We start from the raw sequence: 18656 nt of genomic DNA, 5'->3' as shown, positions 1-18656 counted from the left end.
AGTACATTAAAAACTTAAATTTATTTTAGATCACGCACATAGACCATTATGTTGTAAAATACTAAATAAACATAATAATATCCGTCGCTTTAGTTCTGCGCAGCTTCCTGCAGGACTGAAACTTTATTGGTACTGAAGAACTGCAGAGTAACATCATGGACAAAATAGGTATGAAATATATATTAGTACTGTTTTTATTAGTATTTCTGCGTGTTTTTCTGTCGTAGTATAATAATATCACCAGCAGCTAGCTCAGCATTTAGCTGTTTTGCGTCATAAGTCGCTCATATGACAGCCAACTCAGCAACTGCATTGTAAACTACATCTGACAGTAATGGTCCAATGGGTTTTATGAGCTTTTTGGTGTCACGCTAGATTGTATTCTTTGCATTTGCATCTAGTTGCAGTTGTACTGATGAATTGCCGTTCTCTTCTGTCTGTAGATTTGCCCCCAGTTGGTCCTGATGATTTGCCCCTGTCTCTGCTGGAGATGGGCTGCTCTGGGAGATTTGAGCTCATCACACACCCACTGCCAAAAAATAAACCCCTGCCACCACACAGCACAGTTAGTCATTTATTAATACTAAAATAATAACAGTATTCATGTGCGTGAGCTAATATATTTATATTTAACAGATTTTGTATTCATTCTGTATTACATTCTGTAATCTTTCTCTTTTTCAGCTCCCTCATGGGCTTCCTCCTACATGTCTGGACTTAAAAACAGAGGTAGAAAAGCGCTTTCTGCGAGATCCTGCTTGGCTCCCAGTACATGATGTAGATGATGCCTTCCACAAGTTCCTTAAGTATGAAATGAGACATATTCAGAAGATAGCGCTTGTCTTTGCAACATATATTTCATATCTTTAATCAGTTTTGTCTATTACAAATTTGTCCTTTAGAATAAGTAAAAGGGAAAAAGAGGTGGACTCTCTCCTGCACTGCTCCCTGTCTCCACTGCACTCTGGTCTCTCCGTGGTCAGAGATCCCACCACCGGCATGCTGCTGGATTTCACTGAGGTAACACTGGCAAACATTTACTACATTATGTTTATTTTCCTATCCCAGCTTAATATTCAGAGAGAGGTTATTGGTAACTAAAAAAAAAAAAGTTTTGGTTAACTGAAATAAAGCTGTAATAAAATAAGAAAAACTAGAAAAATAAGAAAAAGGCAACTAATTTAAATAAGTTTAAGTGGAAGTACTAAAATTACTAAAATATATATAAAATGTTAATACTTTACAATAAAGTCTCATTACTTAATGTTAGTTAATGCTTTAAAATAAACAACTATTAGCTCAGGTCCAATAAATAATATGAACCAATAGAATTTTTGATTTGAATAATGTATTAGAAAATATTGAAATGAAAATTAACTAAGATTAATAAATGTATTTGTTATTTCATGTTCATTAATGTGGTTAATTAATGTTAACAAATGGAAACTTATTGTAAAGTGTTATCAATAAATTAAAGCTAAATAAAAATATTTTAATACAAAAACTATTAAAAAGCACAAAAACACATAACCAAATTACAAAAAATTAAACTTAAAAAAAAAAAAAAAAAAAATTTATATATTAAAAAAATGTGTTCAAAATATTAATAAATAGAATAATTGTATATAAATAATACTAAAATAACACTAGGTTGATTTTGCAAAGAAACTCTTATTTCATAAAAATATTGCTTTGTTTATTTGAATGTCTCAACATGCCGCCATCTCACTCAACCAGTGGTGTCAGTTTAAGGCAGGACTATTTGTTTGCCCAGCCAATGAAAAGCTGTCAATGTAAAGCAATCGTTGTTTTTGCTGTTTGCTGGACATCACAGTAAATGTTCTTTATAATATAATGCAATCATTCATAATGTATATAATTGTTCTTGTTGTTTTCTTTTTTTCATTATGTCAGGTGTTATTAGAGGACACAGCGTTGTCTGCAAAAAATTCCCTTTCATTACAAAGACAGCCTGGACCTCTGTCAGAGAGCCTGAGAGGGAGTAACACAAACTATCCTTTTCTGCCAGGTGCGGTGGTTCATATTTAGATAAATGTCTCATAATTCTGTTTAAATATTATCCAGTTTTTAAACTCTTCTGTCCTTTGTACAGCTGGAATGGAAGAACTGACGTTAGAGCAGATTAAGAAAAAGTCAGAGCTGGAAGAAGACATTGACTTTGAGAAAGGTTGATGATCAGTTTTGTTTTGTTAGTACACAATCATTTGTAAGTGTGTGAGAGGGGAAAAAAAACTGACAGTTTTTTTTTTTTTTTTTCCTTGTCTTAGATTTGTTGACGGTTCCCCCAGGGCTGAAGGCTGGTATGGACTTCAGTGACAAAGGTTTGGTTCTATATTGTTCTCTGCATTTGGACCATGTCATCATCCCACTTTAAGTTGTGCATTACTATCTAAAACTGTGCTCTTTTAATGTCTTTAGAAGCCAGAACCATGAAGAGTGAGGTGAACCTGCTGTCACTCCTGTCAACTTTTGATGATGTCCTTGACGCTTTGCCAGAGGAGAAAGAGGGAGTGTCACAAAAAGAGGAGACTGTTAAACTTCCCAGAACTAACAGCTTAGAGGACCTCGGAATTAAAGTGTGTATAACTTTGAGAAAGAATACTTAGTTATTTGAAAGCCCAACATTTTCGTGTTTGTTTTGTCATTTTCAAGATATGTTCTTCTTAAACACATGTACTCCTCAGGATTCGGGCAACTCTCCTTCTCAGCCTCCAGCGAACACTGTAAGTCTGACTGAACAAAAGAAGAAACCGAAGGATGAAGACAAGGGAGACAATAAGAAGTGGGCCATTCCTGTGGACATCACCTCACCCTGTGAGGACTTCTACAAACGTATCCCTGATCCTGCCTTCAAGGTCAGAACTCAGTATATTCACATGATTTTTAAGAGTTCACTAAAATAACGGTTTGTTTATTTGGGTTGTTTTTCTCAATTCCTGCCCTGTCTCAGTATCCCTTTGAGCTGGACGTGTTTCAGAAGCAGGCTATTCTCCGACTCGAAGCTCATGACTCTGTCTTTGTTGCGGCCCACACCTCAGCGGGCAAGACCGTGGTGGCTGAATACGCAATTGCACTTTCCCAGAAACACATGACCAGGTGTGTATGTGAGACCCAATGTCTACTGATTGCATCATTTTATTTCTCTATTCTTTCCTTTTTATGTTTTTAAAAGAAGACTTATTCTTACCAAGGCTGCATTTGTTCGATTAAAAATACAGTAAAAAAACAGTAATATTGTGAAATATTATTACAATTTTTAAAAGAACTTTTTTTTTTATTTAAATATATTTTAAAATGTAATTTATTCCTGTGATGTTAAAGCTGAATTTTCAGCATCATTACTCCAGTCTTCAGTGTCACATGATCCATCAGAAATCATTCTAATATGCTGATCATTTCTTATCATCATCAATTTTGAAAACTGCTGCTTTAATATTTTTGTGAGAACAGTGATACTTTGTTTAAGATTCTTTGATTCCTTACTTGCTTTCCTTACTGTGACATTAGATTTATGGCCCACACTAATATGACTGTTCCTCCTGACAGGACCATTTACACATCCCCCATTAAGGCCTTGTCCAATCAGAAGTTCCGGGACTTCAAGAACACGTTTGGTGACGTGGGACTTTTGACTGGAGATGTCCAGCTGAATCCTGAAGCCTCTTGTCTTATCATGACCACTGAGATTTTGAGGTGATTATACAGTAGAAAGCCATGTCAGTTACTTATAATTCATAGTTTGTCATGTGTATGAATTTTTTGACAATCTTTGTTAATCAGTATGTTTTCCTCCTAACAGATCTATGCTTTATAATGGGTCCGAGGTCATTCGAGATTTGGAATGGGTCATTTTTGATGAGGTTCACTATATCAATGATGCAGAGGTGATGAATCCACTAAAAAAAAATCTATTTCAGTTATGCTTTTTTCTTTGCTGCATTCAGATTTCATATGCTGTTGTTGTTTCTCAGAGGGGAGTGGTGTGGGAGGAAGTGCTCATCATGTTGCCAGAGCATGTTAGCATCATCCTGCTGAGTGCCACGGTGCCTAACGCAGTGGAGTTCAGTGAATGGATTGGGTGTGTGTGTATTATCAAAGCCATGAAACTGAATTTTATCCTGCTTTAAGATTGTGTAGATCATACAGTTTTACTGTGCTTTCTCTGTCTTCAGGCGTATCAAGAAGCGGCACATCTATGTGATAAGCACAGTTAAGAGGCCTGTTCCTCTAGAGCACCATCTCTACACCGGCAACAGCACCAAGACTCAGAAGGAGCTTTTCCTGTTGCTGGACTCCACTGGAAACTTCCTCACTAAAGGGTACATTTTAATAGGGTTTATTCCTGTGATGGCAAAGCTGAATTTTCAGCATCATTACTCCAGTCTTCAGTGTCACATGATCCTTCAGAAATCATTCTAATATGCTGATTTGCTGCTCAGGAAACATTTCTTATTTTTACAAATGTTAAAAACAGTTGTGCTGCTGAATATTTTTGTGGAAACCATTATACACTTTTTCCAGGTTTCTTTAGAAAGAACATAATTTTTTGGAAATAGGAATCTTTTATAACATTATAAATGTCACTTTTGATCAATTTAATGCATTCTTGCTGAATGAAAGGAATGAATGAAAGAATGAAGAATGAAAATTTCTTTAAAAACAATCTTACTGACGCCGAACATTTGAATGGTAGTGTGCGTTTTAAATTCAAACATACACTACACAATGTTCTTTCCCAGTCTACCCAGGTCATTTTTGCAACTTGCTGCAAAAATGGGTCATTCAAAAATATCAATATTCAGTTATTCAGTAACTTGGCCTGCTCTGATGACGGACAATAAACTGTGCTCATATGTAGAGGTCACAAATTCAATTTAGAATAGCTATTACCTATTATGAATAAATAAATAAATAAATAAATAAATTATAGATAACTTAAAATAGAAAGAGACAGTAAACTTGGATTTCAAAATAATAATAATAATAATAAATCAATTAATATTGTAATGTGTTTGCAATGTTCATATAGTTGTTTGATTGTTTTCTACATTGTAATGGACTATTTTTAGCTCATCTGTAATTAAGATAAAATTTCAACTTAAATGTATTTATTTAGTAAACAAAAATAGTCAGAAAGAGTTTTGAAAATGGTGTATAATACTAAATGATGATTGTTTTTACTTCAAGAAACCTAGATTAACATTTTTAGGCTATCATTGTAGTAGATGGACTTTTGAAGAAAGTGTTACAAAATTATAGCAAAGTGCTCCTGTGAATTCATTTAAGTTGAAACCAATGTTTTGTTTTTCAGCTACTACGCCGCAGTGGAAGCCAAGAAGGAACGCACAAGTAAACATGCACAATCTTTTGGCGCAAAGAATGTATCACAGCACAACACAACAGCCAGTCAGGTCAGCGTCTGTACCTCTCGTAATTTCCTTTTAAATCAGTTATCGAACATAATAGGTCTCGATTTCCAAAAACAACCGTGTTTTTATTATATTATCTGCATCCTCCCATTGCTCTGTTAGGATCGATCAGTGTGGCAGACGCTGCTGAACTATCTGTCTCAGAGGCAGCAGACTCCAGTGGTGGCGTTTACATTCTCTCGGACACGCTGTGATGAAAACGCCCGCTCTTTGACCTCTCTGGATCTCACCAGCTCTATAGAGAAGAGCGAGATACACTCGTTCCTCCAGAAGAGCCTGACCAGGCTGAGAGGAGCCGATCGGCAGTTACCGCAGGTAGATTTGGATCCAGAGTACCGGTCCACCAAGAGTTTTCCACTTGACAATGCTGTAGGGGAATTTACAGTTAAAGACACAATGACCAGATATGATGAATGAAGACCTGGAGTCAGAGTTAAAAAAATAATTGAAGACAATTTTACTGAAGGATAGTTTGCAGTTTCATCAGCAGAAGTCAGCTTCAGCACTCACAAGGAGTTCATAGGCTGCCCTGCCATACATTCACAAAACCACAGTAATTATACTTTACACAGGTCACTAAGCTACATCATTACTTCAGCTTGAATGAATTCTGATTGGTTAAGAAATTGATAAACTTCGAAAATTTCCACATATGGTCTTTGTCGGGGAAAACAAGTCACTCAATCTATTATACGGCTGACACCAGGACCCTGGTTTTAGGCACGAAGTGACCTAGATAACAGATATGCGTTTCTGGGCGCCAGTTTGTCCACCTTTCCAATACAGGATCTGTAACAAAAATATTATCACACATACACAGATACATAGCTTCTTCAAGGTTGAAGTTGGCCGGGCTCTTGCTCTAAACAGGATACCTCCCCAAAACATACAGATAAGTTGTACTTTTCTCTCAGTGAAAGGTTCATACAATATTCATCATTATCCTCTAGTAATTGAAGATTGAAAGTAAAATAAATGCTTTAACATATGCTGAAGAAGTCATTCAAATCTTTTTAATATTTAGAAGGATAAAAATTGATTAATAACTTGATTACAAATCACTCAAAAGATATACATTGAAGCGGCAGTGGATTCCAGAATCAACCCCTTTCAATGCAGATATCTGGAAAACAAGGTGGCTAATGGCCGATATAATCTTGATAAATTACATATAACACAATTTAATGATAACAAACAGAAATGCTGAAATTGAATCAACACTTATTTTACACAAAAATCATTTAAACGTTATTAAAAAATTCATGGGTCATGTTTTACCCCAACATCATGAAAAAATATATTTTACTTTAAGAAAAAATGCCTATGTTGGTAAATTTCTTAATGTCTTTTGAAAGAAGTCTCTTGTGTTCACAAAGACTGCATTTGTTTGATCAAAAATCAAGTAAAAACAGCAATATTGTGAAATTATTACAGTTGTTTTCTATTTGAATGTTTGGACCCACTTTATATTAAGTGTCTTTAACTACTATGTAATAACATTTAAATTAATCATTTGATACATACGTTTCACATTGTACTTATATTTAAAAAATACCTTAATGTAATTACAGCTGTACCCTTCCCTTACACCTTAATCGACCCTTGAACCTAATCATACCACAAAACCTGTCCCTAGACTTACCCATATCCAACCTCAATAGCTAAAGTGTTTTACATTACAACATAAACACAACATGAAGAACATTGTACCTAACATTTTTTTTTTGTGGTGAAGTTATTAATAATAACTAAATAAAAAAAATTGGCCTTGTTGACATTCACCATAATACTCATATGGACTTAAGTGTATAATGAAACCTTCAAAGTTTTAATTCAGTTATGGTGTTTATCAGTGTAATTTTGTCGTCACAGATCCTGTTGATGCGTGATTTGCTGAAGAGAGGGATTGGTGTTCACCACAGCGGCATCCTGCCAATCCTGAAGGAGGTTATTGAGATGCTATTTTCCAAAGGTTTAGTAAAGGTTTGTCTTATGGACTTGTTTTATTCAAGCTTTATTTGATTGAAGAAATCTTGATTAAGGAGGGAGTTGGTGACTTACAGTTTTTCTCTCTTTAGGTGCTGTTTGCTACAGAGACGTTTGCCATGGGTGTGAACATGCCCGCCAGAACCGTTGTGTTCGACAGCATCCGCAAACATGACGGCACAGGTTTCAGAAACCTGCTGCCAGGTAAAAACACATCTCCTTTACTGCCTTATATTACAAACAATGATGTGCCTGTCTTTAGATGACGTTAATGTCTAAATATACCCTCACTTGCATCACCTTGGCATGCCTGTTGCAGTTATTCTAATTTAAAATTATAATTATTTTGTATTATCATAACAATAGACATAAAAAGCTGTCAGGTACTTGTTGGCAGAGACGCTACAGGCAGACAGACGTTGCCGATGACCAGGTGTTTGATGAATTAGCCGTCTCTAATGAATGAGCAGATTAATTATGCTGGGGTAGTGCAGATGTTTGTGCACTGGACTGCAGTGAGACTAGGGAAAGACAGCAGGAGGCCTTTGATGTGTGTGTGAGAGATGCTTGAGTTTGTTCAAATCTCTTCTAATAATTTATGCTAATAATAGTGGGTATAAAAAAGGGAAGAGAAATAGTATAGCTGGCTTCTTTTAAAGTCATAGCACACATTTGAGAGTAGATTGCCCTGTTTGCATCGAAGACACATGAAATATTTGGGAAAATGTTACAAAACATATCAAGAACATGTCTGGGTCATGTTTCACCACAAAATCAAAAAAAAAAAAATTAAAAATATTTTTTATGAGAGAAGATGAAGCTTATGTTAGGAATATTAAGATTTTTTGCATTGTAATGTTATATTCATGACAGTTAAACACAATTAATTTTCATTCTAATATATATTAACATTTCTTATTATTATCAATTTCGAAAACAGTTGTGTGGCTTAATATTTTTGTGGAAACTGATACATTTTCTTCCAGGATTCTCTGATGAATAGAAAGTTCAAATGAACAGCATTTATTTAAAAAAAAAAAAAAAAAAAAAATTTACTGTCACTTTTGATCAATATAATGCACCCTTGGTAAACAATGGTATAAATTTCTTTCAAAAAAATCTTACTGACCCCAACATTTGAACGATAGTGTATTAATTGTGTACGCCATAGTAGTAATTGTTGTACTAAATTTATGATTATTTTAATTGTTGCCTAATTGCAATGGCAATAATGTCACAATGCTAAAAAACTATTTTTCTTTCTTTTGAATTCAGTGTGAACATGACTCAGGACATTTCTAAATATTTGATCTATATAAATGTATAATTTGGTTTGGTTTAAAAGATTACACCAATGTGTGATGCTTACAATGACAGCAGAGTGTCACAGTACTAAACTGTGTGTGTGTGTGTGTGTGTGTGTGTGTGTGTGTGTGTGTGTGTGTGTGTGTGTGTGTGTGTGTGTGTGAGTAGGTGAGTACATTCAGATGGCGGGCCGTGCTGGCAGAAGAGGTTTGGATGCTACAGGAACCGTTATCATTCTCTGTAAGGCTGGAGTTCATGATATGGGAGACCTCCATGCCATGATGCTGGTCAGTACTGTAATTTTTTTTTATCACAAATAATGATATACAAGTCATATATAATAATTTATGCCTACATTTGGACATGATTAGATTTTTACATTTGTCTGAAAAAGTGTTGCATGTTATTTTGGCCATAGTTGGTAAATTCCCCCATTGTTTTTTTAAAAAAAAGAAAAATTAAACTCCCTGAATTCCACTAGGTTTTACTATGATCTGATGAGATTTCCCAGCTCCTTTTTGTAAATCACAGTCTGATTGTTCACTCTGGAGCCAGTCTTTGGTCTTTTTTTAGAGTCCTGCAGCCTGTGAGTGCACTTCTGTCATGCTCTTGTGGATTGAGTGTGGGTGAAATGGGCTCCTCTTCATTAGAGTGTCCAGCCTGCTGGAGCTGTTTTAACCTCTCTGTGTTTCAAATCACAGCTGTTCAGTCAATTAACCCCTGTCCCTTATTTATTGACTCCATACACTGTCATTCCAGCACAAAACTCACCAGGATTCACTAGTACTGTTGTCATTTTGCTCTCCGCATGGCACCCACAGTCTTCAAAGCTGATTTGTTGTTTTATACTCAAAGTTAGGAAACAGTGTTATTTTAGTATAATACTATAGTATAAGTATAATTGTATAATATTATTGTATAATCTAAGGATATACTATTATAGTATTTATTATTATTTTGAATTCACTTTTATTTTATTTTATCAGTTTTCATTTAAATTTTATTTTGTTTTAGTACTTTTATGTGCTTCTGTCATCTCAGTTTTTAGCTTTAATTAATGTTTCAGTTTTAGTTTTAGTAATTTTTTGAGAAAAAAAATTTGGAATCAGTGCAGTTTCTCTCATATGGGCCAGTAATCTATGTGCTGATCAGCTCCATATCATGGGCATCATGGCAACAGCAGCTGATGCTGTAATAACACACAGTGTGTTGTCAAGGGCCGCTCGTGATTGGACCTCGCTGTATGTCAACTCCATTTCCCCACTCTAGTTACACTGGATGAGCATAAAGAGCCACGATGTGTACACGTCCTTACATTGTCTCCTATTATTTGTCACATTTTGAAGCCAGTTCTTATTTTATTTGTTTGTATGTATGGCATACCCTTAAAAATAGCTCATCTATTGGCAATCAATGATTTAATCAATGCTAATGGATGATTTAAATGAAATGGAGTTAAATGTTCAAGAGCACAGAGAGATGGCATTAATGTGTGATATTTTCCTCTGTCTCAGGGGAAACCGACAGTGCTGCAATCTCAGTTCAGACTGACCTACACGATGATCCTAAATCTGCTGCGTGTGGAGGCCCTTAGGGTTACCGACATGATGAGGAGGAGCTTTTCTGAGAACCACAGGGATACGCAGGTAAACGGCCTCATTTTCCACCAGCCCCTGGGTGACGATGAAATGTCTGTGGGGTTTGCATGCCCCAGTAATTCAATCTTACAAAAAAGGCTGAAATATGAAGTATGTGATGAAATGTTTTGAAATTCTTTCGGGTTAACCAAGCCATTTCTGTCTTTGTGTTTCTCAGACTCATGAGAAGAGAATAACTGAGCTGAAAAACATGCTCTCCTCTCTCCCTCCGCTGGACACAGAGGGGCAGTTATCTGATTTACTGTCATATTACCATACCATCACAGAGCTGCGCATCACCACAGAGACCCTGCAGGTACACACACATACATACTTATGTGAACACTTGTATACCACACTATCACAGAGCTGTGCATCACCACAGAGACCCTGCAGGTGCACACACACACACACACTTATATGAACACAGTGTACTTGTATACCACACTACCACAGAGTTGCACACACTCAAATACTAGATTCACAGCATTTCGTGATTTATATGATGTTTTAAATTAAATGACAGAATTGAATTCGAATTTTTACAAATTCTCTTGAATTAAATCTGATTTTAATTGTTAAATGACAAATTACAAAAACGTCAAAAAAATAAATAAAATAAAAAGACACAGCCATTATGGTAATATTTAGATAAAAAATTAACAACACTAGCCAACATAAAAATGTGATGTATTACAATTATAGAATTTAAAAAATTGTATCTTTTTATGTGTATTATTTTATTTTTTATTTTTATTATTATAAAAAATTAAAAGCAGTCAGAGCCATCAAGTGCTTTTAGGACCACCAGACCACTTCAATCAAGAAATATTTACACACATTATGTACATTTGTTTTTAATGTTGACAAATTATTTCTATACACTATTTAAAATGTATTCATACTGTTATTTTATGTTTAAAATAATTATTATATTTTTATTATTCAAGTAGTATATTAATTTAATTAACTTTTAGTTTTATTATTTTGTCAAATTTATAACAATTATTTTATTCATTTATTGAATTATCAATTTTTTTTTTTTTTATGGCAAATATTATTATTTGTCCATTACCAATTCTCAGCAGAACTAGTCAAAAATTCTACATCACTGTTTGGAAATAATTTTAGTTTTCACTGTTTCTTGTAAATAATGTTTCTGTTTGTAACATACACATTACTGACAGCAAACTCATGTCACTCTGTATGTGTGTGTGTGGCAGCGAGCTGTGCTGGATTCAGTAAATGGACTCAAAGCTCTGTCTGTGGGGAGGGTGGTGATAGTGAACAACAGCCAGCACCACAACGCCCTGGGAGTCATTCTACAGGTGTGTGATTGCATAATGAACACATTTTACTCAGTGTCATAAACACCATAAACACAGATTTGCAGCAATGACCAATGACACTTTCACGTATTCAGTAGGGGAGAGTGGGGTAAGATGAGTGACGTAGGCAGAAGTACCGCGGTAGGGCGAAAAACTCCATATCATTTTCTCCTCCAACTTCAAAATCGTCTGACATCATTGTTTTACCTTTTTTTGTAAAGGCTGTTTGACTTGGTCTTTGCACGATTGCTTGGTAAACACTTGCTCGGTACTTCCGCCTACGTCACGCGTGACCTTTCCAACGCGATTTTGTAATGTGTGGCGCATCACAGAGCTAGTGCAAGATGAGGAAGATGAGATTTTTTTTTTTTTTTAAATGACAGATTGTTTCGCTAGATAACACCCTTTTTCCTCAGCTGAGATCGTGTAGAGCCCTTTGAAGCTGCATTGAAACTGCAATTTGGACCTTCAACCCTTCAAGACATAAACATCTTGGATGACATGGGTCTGAGTAAATTATCAGGAAATTTTTATTTTGAAGTGAACTAATCCTTTAAGAAACATTTCTTATTATTATCAATGTTGAAAACAGTTCTGCTGCTTAAAAGTTATGTGGAAATTGTGATACTTTTTTTTTCAGGATTTTTTGATGGAATAGTAGTTCAAAAGAGCAACATTTACTTAAAATGGAAATCTTTTGTAGCATTGCAAATGTCTCTACTATCACTTGATCAATTTAATGCATCTCACCCCACACATCTCACCCCACTCTCCCCTATTTGTTTCTCTCTCTCTCTCTCTCTCTCTCTCTCTCTCTCTCTCTCTCTCTCTCTCTCTCTCTCCTCTCCACTTTCCTCCCATCTCCTCCCACAGGTATCCAACGATGCAGTAAATCGTACATTCACCGCTCTCATTATCTGTGAGAAGGGTAATGAAGAGGCGGCGGGTGATAATCAGTCTAATAAAGTCTCACTTCACATCTACAACACTGCACTGTTTATTCCAGAGGGTAAGCAGACACATACATACACAGTAAATCACCACCGGTTAAGTTGGAGAGTGTCGTCATGAACATCACACCTACTTTTTCAACATCTTTTGTTGTAAAAGTTTGATTTACAGTGTAACTAACTGTATGTAGGACCCTGCAGTCATACAGTGCAGAAACTGAAGTTGCAGGACATCTCTGCCCTCACAACCAAAACTCTCAAGGTCATTCCAGAGAGAATCATCGACAACTACAATAAAAGACAGCAGCCACGCTTCAGGTGTGTATCTGGTCGTATGATATTTGTGAGCGAATTTGCATTTGTTTAACTGTGGTAATGAATAAATGAAAATTCCCTTGCTAGACTTGATCCACCAGGTCAGGCTATTTCTACAGCAACTCAGGAGCTCTTGCGATTGGCTGAGGCCAATCCGACGGGCATTACGACTCTTGACCCTGTGAATGACCTGCACCTGAAGGGTGTGGATGTGGTGGAGGGAGTGATGAGGCAAAGAGTGTTACAGGACTGTCTAAAAGACTTCCACTGTATCCACTCGCCCACCTTCACTGAACAGGTCTGTCTGTTTATCATACTCATGTGTCACATTCATACACTATTGTTCAAAAGTTTGGGGTCGGTAAAAATGTTTTCTTCTTTTGAAAAAAATTAATAATTTTATTCTGCAAGGACACATTACATTGATCAAAAATTACATTAAAGACATTTATAATGTTACAAAAGAGTTATTTTGAACTTTCTGTTCATCAAAAATTCTGTAAAAATGTATCAGGGTTTCCAGAAAATATTAAGTGGCACAACTGATTTCAACATTGATAATAATAAGAAAATTTCTTGAGCAGCAAATCAGCATATTGGAATAGTTTCTAAAGGATCATGTGACACTGAAGATTGGAGTAATGATGCTGAAATCAGCTTTGCCATCACAGGCATAAATTACATTTTTAAATATATTTTTCAAATGGAAAACAGTTATTTTAAATTGTAATAATGTTTCACAATATTACTGTTTTTACTATTTACAATCAAATAAATGTAGCCTTGGTAAGCAGAAGAGACTTCTTTCAAAACCATTAAAAATCTTACTGACCCCAAACTTTCATTTGGTAGTGTTTTTCATGCTGTTTTAGGTCATGCACAAATCCACTGTGCAGACACAGGGAAAAAATGTAATTTCTAATCCAAATGTGTCCTGTATTTTCTCATCCATATTTAGTTATTTTGCACAGTAACTCTCCCAAGTGCACAGACTCTCATTTATCGAGTGTGACAGTGGTAGTGTGGAATAAGGATGTGTCTCATTAGCTCTCAGTAATCACTTCCAGCCTTCACCTTCTGCAGTGTGCTGATGGAGTAGAGTGATAAACTCACTCTCCCTTACTGTCATTTTCATATTCTCTCTCTCTGAATATCTTGCTCAGTTTGCACGTGTACAGGAGAGGATGAGTGTACAGGAAGAGCTTGATAAGCTTCTGTTCCTGGTGTCTGATCAGTCACTGACACTGCTGCCTGAGTACCATCAGAGAATCAAGGTCAGTTCACCTACAGTCCATCTCGTCATTCTACTGCATGTCCACGTATAGATGAATATATTTCAATAGTGCATTAATATGTTCTTTGACATGCAGTTATGAAATTATTATTAACAAGAGTTGTGTATATAAACATAGAAACATTTCACTAATAAAAATCTATGAAAAGTCTATTAATTAGTATGTAAAAATTATATATGGGCCTGCCAATAACCTTTTTTATAGCATTTATTGTAGACTAAAGCTTAAAAGTACTGTACAAAAATGACAATTTTTATGTTACGCCAATTAAAATATTCAAGCGATTTTAACTCCTCTCAGACAGCGTGCGAATACTGAATTGAGTTCTTTCACATTTTCTTGCTCTTGAAATTTTGTGCTGTTGCTTGTAATTTGTTTACTTGTAATTTTATTACTGACTGTTTACTTGTCTTTAATAATGTTTGAAATTTATTAGTTAGGCTAGTAGTTTAGTAGTTTAGCTAGTAGTGAATCATATGAATTAATTTTTACGTTTTTTGAAGCGCCAAAGTTTTGATGCAATATACTTTCAATGGAGAGACAGAAATCTCTCAGGTTTCATTAAAAATATCTTCGAAGATGAATGAAAGTCTTACAGGTTTAGAACGACAAGAGAATGATTAAGTAAATGACAGAATTTTTGGGTGAACTATTCCTTTAAATTTCAAGTAAAATCTGTCATTAAACCTGTGTTATATGTACAATAAATAAATAACAGCATATTGCTTTCAAAACCTGGTACAGAAAGTATAAACTGTTTTAATTATGGAAAAAGAAGATCTAATATTATTTGCATCCCGTATTCTTAATCAGACCAGAATTGATCATTTAAAACTTTGTGGCCCACAATACTGATCACTGATATTTTGTGCTATTCTGTGTTCACTTGGTTTATCGTGTTAAATATCACCATTAAATGTTTGCGAATGCCACAAATATTTGAAACAGTCAGTGGTAACAGTATATTACCATATTCCCAGGTGTTGGAAGCTCTGCAGTATGTAGACAGCACTGGGGCGGTTCAGCTGAAGGGACGTGTGGCGTGTCAAATCAGCAGTCATGAGCTGTTACTGACTGAACTTCTGTTTGAGAACACTCTGAGTCCTCTCGCCCCTGAGGAGAGCGCCGCCCTGCTGTCCTGCCTCGTCTTCACACAAAATACCCAGATAGACCCGCACATCACCAACACGCTACAGGAGGTAATGCAGTTCTCTACTCACAACCAAATTAGAAATAGTTAAATTTTTTATCCCAGAAATGGAAAATAAATGTACTAAATTAAAATAAAAAATATCTTTGTAATACAGCATTAAACTATTCAAAAATATTAAAGTGCCCCTATTATGCTATTTTTTTAAAGGCTCTTAAGTTTGTTTTGGATGTTTCCTACAACAGGATTACATGCATCCAAAGTCAAAAAACACATTAATTTTCTTATTCAGTCTCTCTAAACCCCTCCTTTCCGAGAGCCTACTTTGCTCTGATTGGTCTGATGGCCCAGTGTTTTGTGATTGGTCTACCACTTACAGCACATGTTGGAAATGAAACGCCCATTACCATATTTGAATTTCAGCTCCAGAGGCTTCCTCAGCACTTGTATACACATTGATATGAACAGTAATAATGGCGTCAGTTTTACAGTATCGATTCGAGCCTCATCATTTGGAAGTGCATGCAAAGTGGAGTTGCGTTCGGAGTGCAGAAAACAGCATCTTCTCGACAAACCCAGCAACAACTACAATGTTTGGGGGTGGATCAAAGTAGGCGTTGTTTGTGGGCAGCCAGTGAAGACCATAAGGCTGGCATTATGCGAATAACTTTATTTATTGTGCACTTTGATCTTTGAAACTTTGCAGACTTTTTACATTCACAAACAGCTATATAACAGACTACATGAAAGTTAATATCTGAAAAAGCATAATAGGGGCACTTTAAAGCCAATGAAAAATTAAATTTTTGTTCAAGCCACAGATTAAAAGATGAGGAAATTTTATGAATTACACAAGTAGCCTAATACATTATGAAAAGTATCAAGCATTTAATTTGACCCAACAGAATATAAAGCATCATTCGTCATGTTTATGGATGGATTTTAAATTTGTGTGGCTCTCTAAGCTCAACACCCAAGAGATGTGCATAAGAATGTAGTGGATGTGGCCTGGCCGCTTTGCTTTATGCCTTTAGCAAAGGATGCAGTCGCAGATGAACATGTCGGTGTGTGTTGTCGAACGGCCCAGAAACATGGAATTGCTTTAAAGGGACAGTGAATAAGTCATGACACTAGACTGAGAAGCACACAAGAGTTTTAAAGCACACAGTGGCTTGTAAACCAATGCGAAAATGCTCTTGCTGGTCAAACACTGCGAGGTTATGGGCGTACAGGTAATGTAGCTGCAGTTTGACTGCATGACTACATTGCCTGCCTTGCTGTAGTTGTGTAAGCACTTAGACAGCAGATGGAGATGAGAGTGGAGCACAGGACAAGACAGACTGACGCAGTGCTATACTAGGAGATCTCACTATGACAAATACACAAAACTGTACATGTTTTTGAACTAATTGCCTAAAATACCAGTTAATTAATCAAATTGGTAACACTTTACAATAAGGTTCATTAGTTAAACATTAGTTAATGTATTAACTAAAACGAACTGACCAAGAGCAATACATTTGTTACTGTATTTACTAATCTTCGTTAACGTTGGTTAATGAAAATACAGTTGTTAATTGTTAACTAATGTAGTTAACTAATGTTAACTAATGAACCTTATTGTAAAGTGTTACCATTGAATTAATGACAATTTATCACATATAAAAATATTTGCAGAGAAAATTCTCTAATTGAAAATAAAACATTAAGACATTATATGATGAGTAAATCATTATTATATTGTATTATACATAAGAAGACTTTATGATCACCAAAGCTGCATTTATTTGGTCAAAAATACTGTAAGAACAGTAATATTGAGAAATATTATTACAATTTAAAAGAACTGTTTTCTATTTGAATATATTTTAAAAAGTAAGTTAATCCTGTGATGGCAAAGCTGAATTTTCAGCATCATTATTCCTGTCTTCAGTGTCACATGATCCTACAGAAATCATTCTAATATGCTGATTTGCTGCTCAGTAAACATTTCTTATTATTATTATCAATGTTGAAAACAGTTGAGCTTCTTAATATTTTTATGGAAATGGTGATAAAAAAAATTCAGGATTCTTTGATGAATGGAAAGTTCAAAAGAACAGCATTTATTTGAAATAGAAATCTTTATTATAAATGTCTTTACCATCACTTTTGATCAAGTTAATGCATCCTTGTGGAATGAAAGTGTTAATTTCTGTAAAAATAAATAAATTAAAAAAAAAAAAAAATTGTACTGACCCCAAACTTTTGAATGGTAGTATATGTAATATAAATTATATAATATTTAATATAATGTATATAATTTTTTTTCTCATCCTCTTGCTTTCCTAGGGCATCAATCAAGTACTCTGTGTAGCACAGCGTATTGGTGAGCTGCAGAGGGATTGTGGGATAGCTCAAACTGCTGAAGACTTTGTGGCCCAGTTCAAGTTTGGCCTGACTGAGGTTGTGTATTGCTGGGCAAGAGGCATGGTGAGCCCTGACCTTAAAACAAATCAATAAATTTCAATATATATATATAGTTAATGTAGCTTAATCTATCTAATAATAACAATTTGTAGAAATATGTATTTTTCTCAATACCTCTTATTGATGATGGTGTGTTTTTATGTTTGGCAGCCGTTTGCTGAGATTGCAGAGCTGACAGATGTGCAGGAGGGGACAATCGTGCGCTGTATCCAGAGGCTGGACGAGGTCCTGAAAGAAGTGAGACAAGCTGCTCGCATTGTAGGCGACTCCGTCCTGGGCAGCAAGATGGAAAGAGCCTCACTGGCCATACGCAGAGACATTGTGTTCACCGCTTCGCTCTACACACACTGAGAGACAGGACGAGGCAGAATGTGTTAATGTGTTGATGAGTGTGGAGTGGGATATAAAATAGAATGTACAGAATATGGACCTAAGAAACTGTACTTGAATGAGTGCATGTTTACATTTGAGTTGAGTATGCATGTATGAGTGAAGGAGTTGTACACTCCTCACACCTGACCAAAGTTGTGATCTCAATATGAAATGGAGGTTGACGCCAGTTATGAACTGTAATTAATTATACAGCAATAAAATGAGCTGTATCTGGAACACTGGTTTCATTCATATTGTCAGAAAAATAGAAATTATGTAGTGCTTTTGCTTTGTGATCATTTTAAAGAGGACTGCTCTGTTTTCTTTTATGCTTGTGTCGTTACACAATGTTGATATACACAGTGTCGATGCACTACATTTTGCATTTTGCTCCCTCTT

The 18656-nt window shown here is 35.5% G+C and overlaps 1 protein-coding gene across 1 annotated transcript; it reads left to right on the top strand.

The window, feature by feature from the left end:
* The first annotated feature begins 30 nt into the window (after positions 1-30).
* On the top strand, positions 31-18494 carry skic2 (SKI2 subunit of superkiller complex). Its single transcript, XM_051871678.1, has 29 exons — positions 31-168; positions 444-565; positions 685-806; positions 903-1020; positions 1915-2029; positions 2114-2188; positions 2289-2342; positions 2440-2597; positions 2706-2876; positions 2972-3117; positions 3568-3714; positions 3821-3905; positions 3993-4099; positions 4194-4340; positions 5333-5432; positions 5553-5765; positions 7323-7433; positions 7529-7640; positions 8910-9028; positions 10256-10387; positions 10557-10694; positions 11602-11706; positions 12580-12715; positions 12848-12974; positions 13059-13269; positions 14135-14245; positions 15247-15465; positions 17748-17888; positions 18036-18494. Exons 1-29 carry the CDS (start codon positions 156-158, stop codon positions 18234-18236), a joined length of 3756 nt encoding a protein of 1251 aa, XP_051727638.1. The 5' UTR covers positions 31-155; the 3' UTR covers positions 18237-18494.
* The last annotated feature ends 162 nt before the right edge of the window (positions 18495-18656 follow it).

The sequence above is a fragment of the Ctenopharyngodon idella genome, chromosome 19, assembly GCF_019924925.1.
Source record: "Ctenopharyngodon idella isolate HZGC_01 chromosome 19, HZGC01, whole genome shotgun sequence".
In the NCBI taxonomy this organism is placed as follows: domain Eukaryota; kingdom Metazoa; phylum Chordata; class Actinopteri; order Cypriniformes; family Xenocyprididae; genus Ctenopharyngodon; species Ctenopharyngodon idella.
Note: the sequence above shows the minus strand (reverse complement) of the source record. Positions and strands in the feature narration are given on the sequence as shown.

What these genes read in the sequence shown, in the direction of transcription:
- skic2 (XM_051871678.1), top strand. An exon ending in ACAACACAACAGCCAGTCAG is followed by an intron (nt 5,433 to 5,552) that starts GTCAGCGTCTGT and finishes TTGCTCTGTTAG; the next exon opens with GATCGATCAGTGTGGCAGAC. An exon ending in ATTGCTGGGCAAGAGGCATG is followed by an intron (nt 17,889 to 18,035) that starts GTGAGCCCTGAC and finishes TATGTTTGGCAG; the next exon opens with CCGTTTGCTGAGATTGCAGA.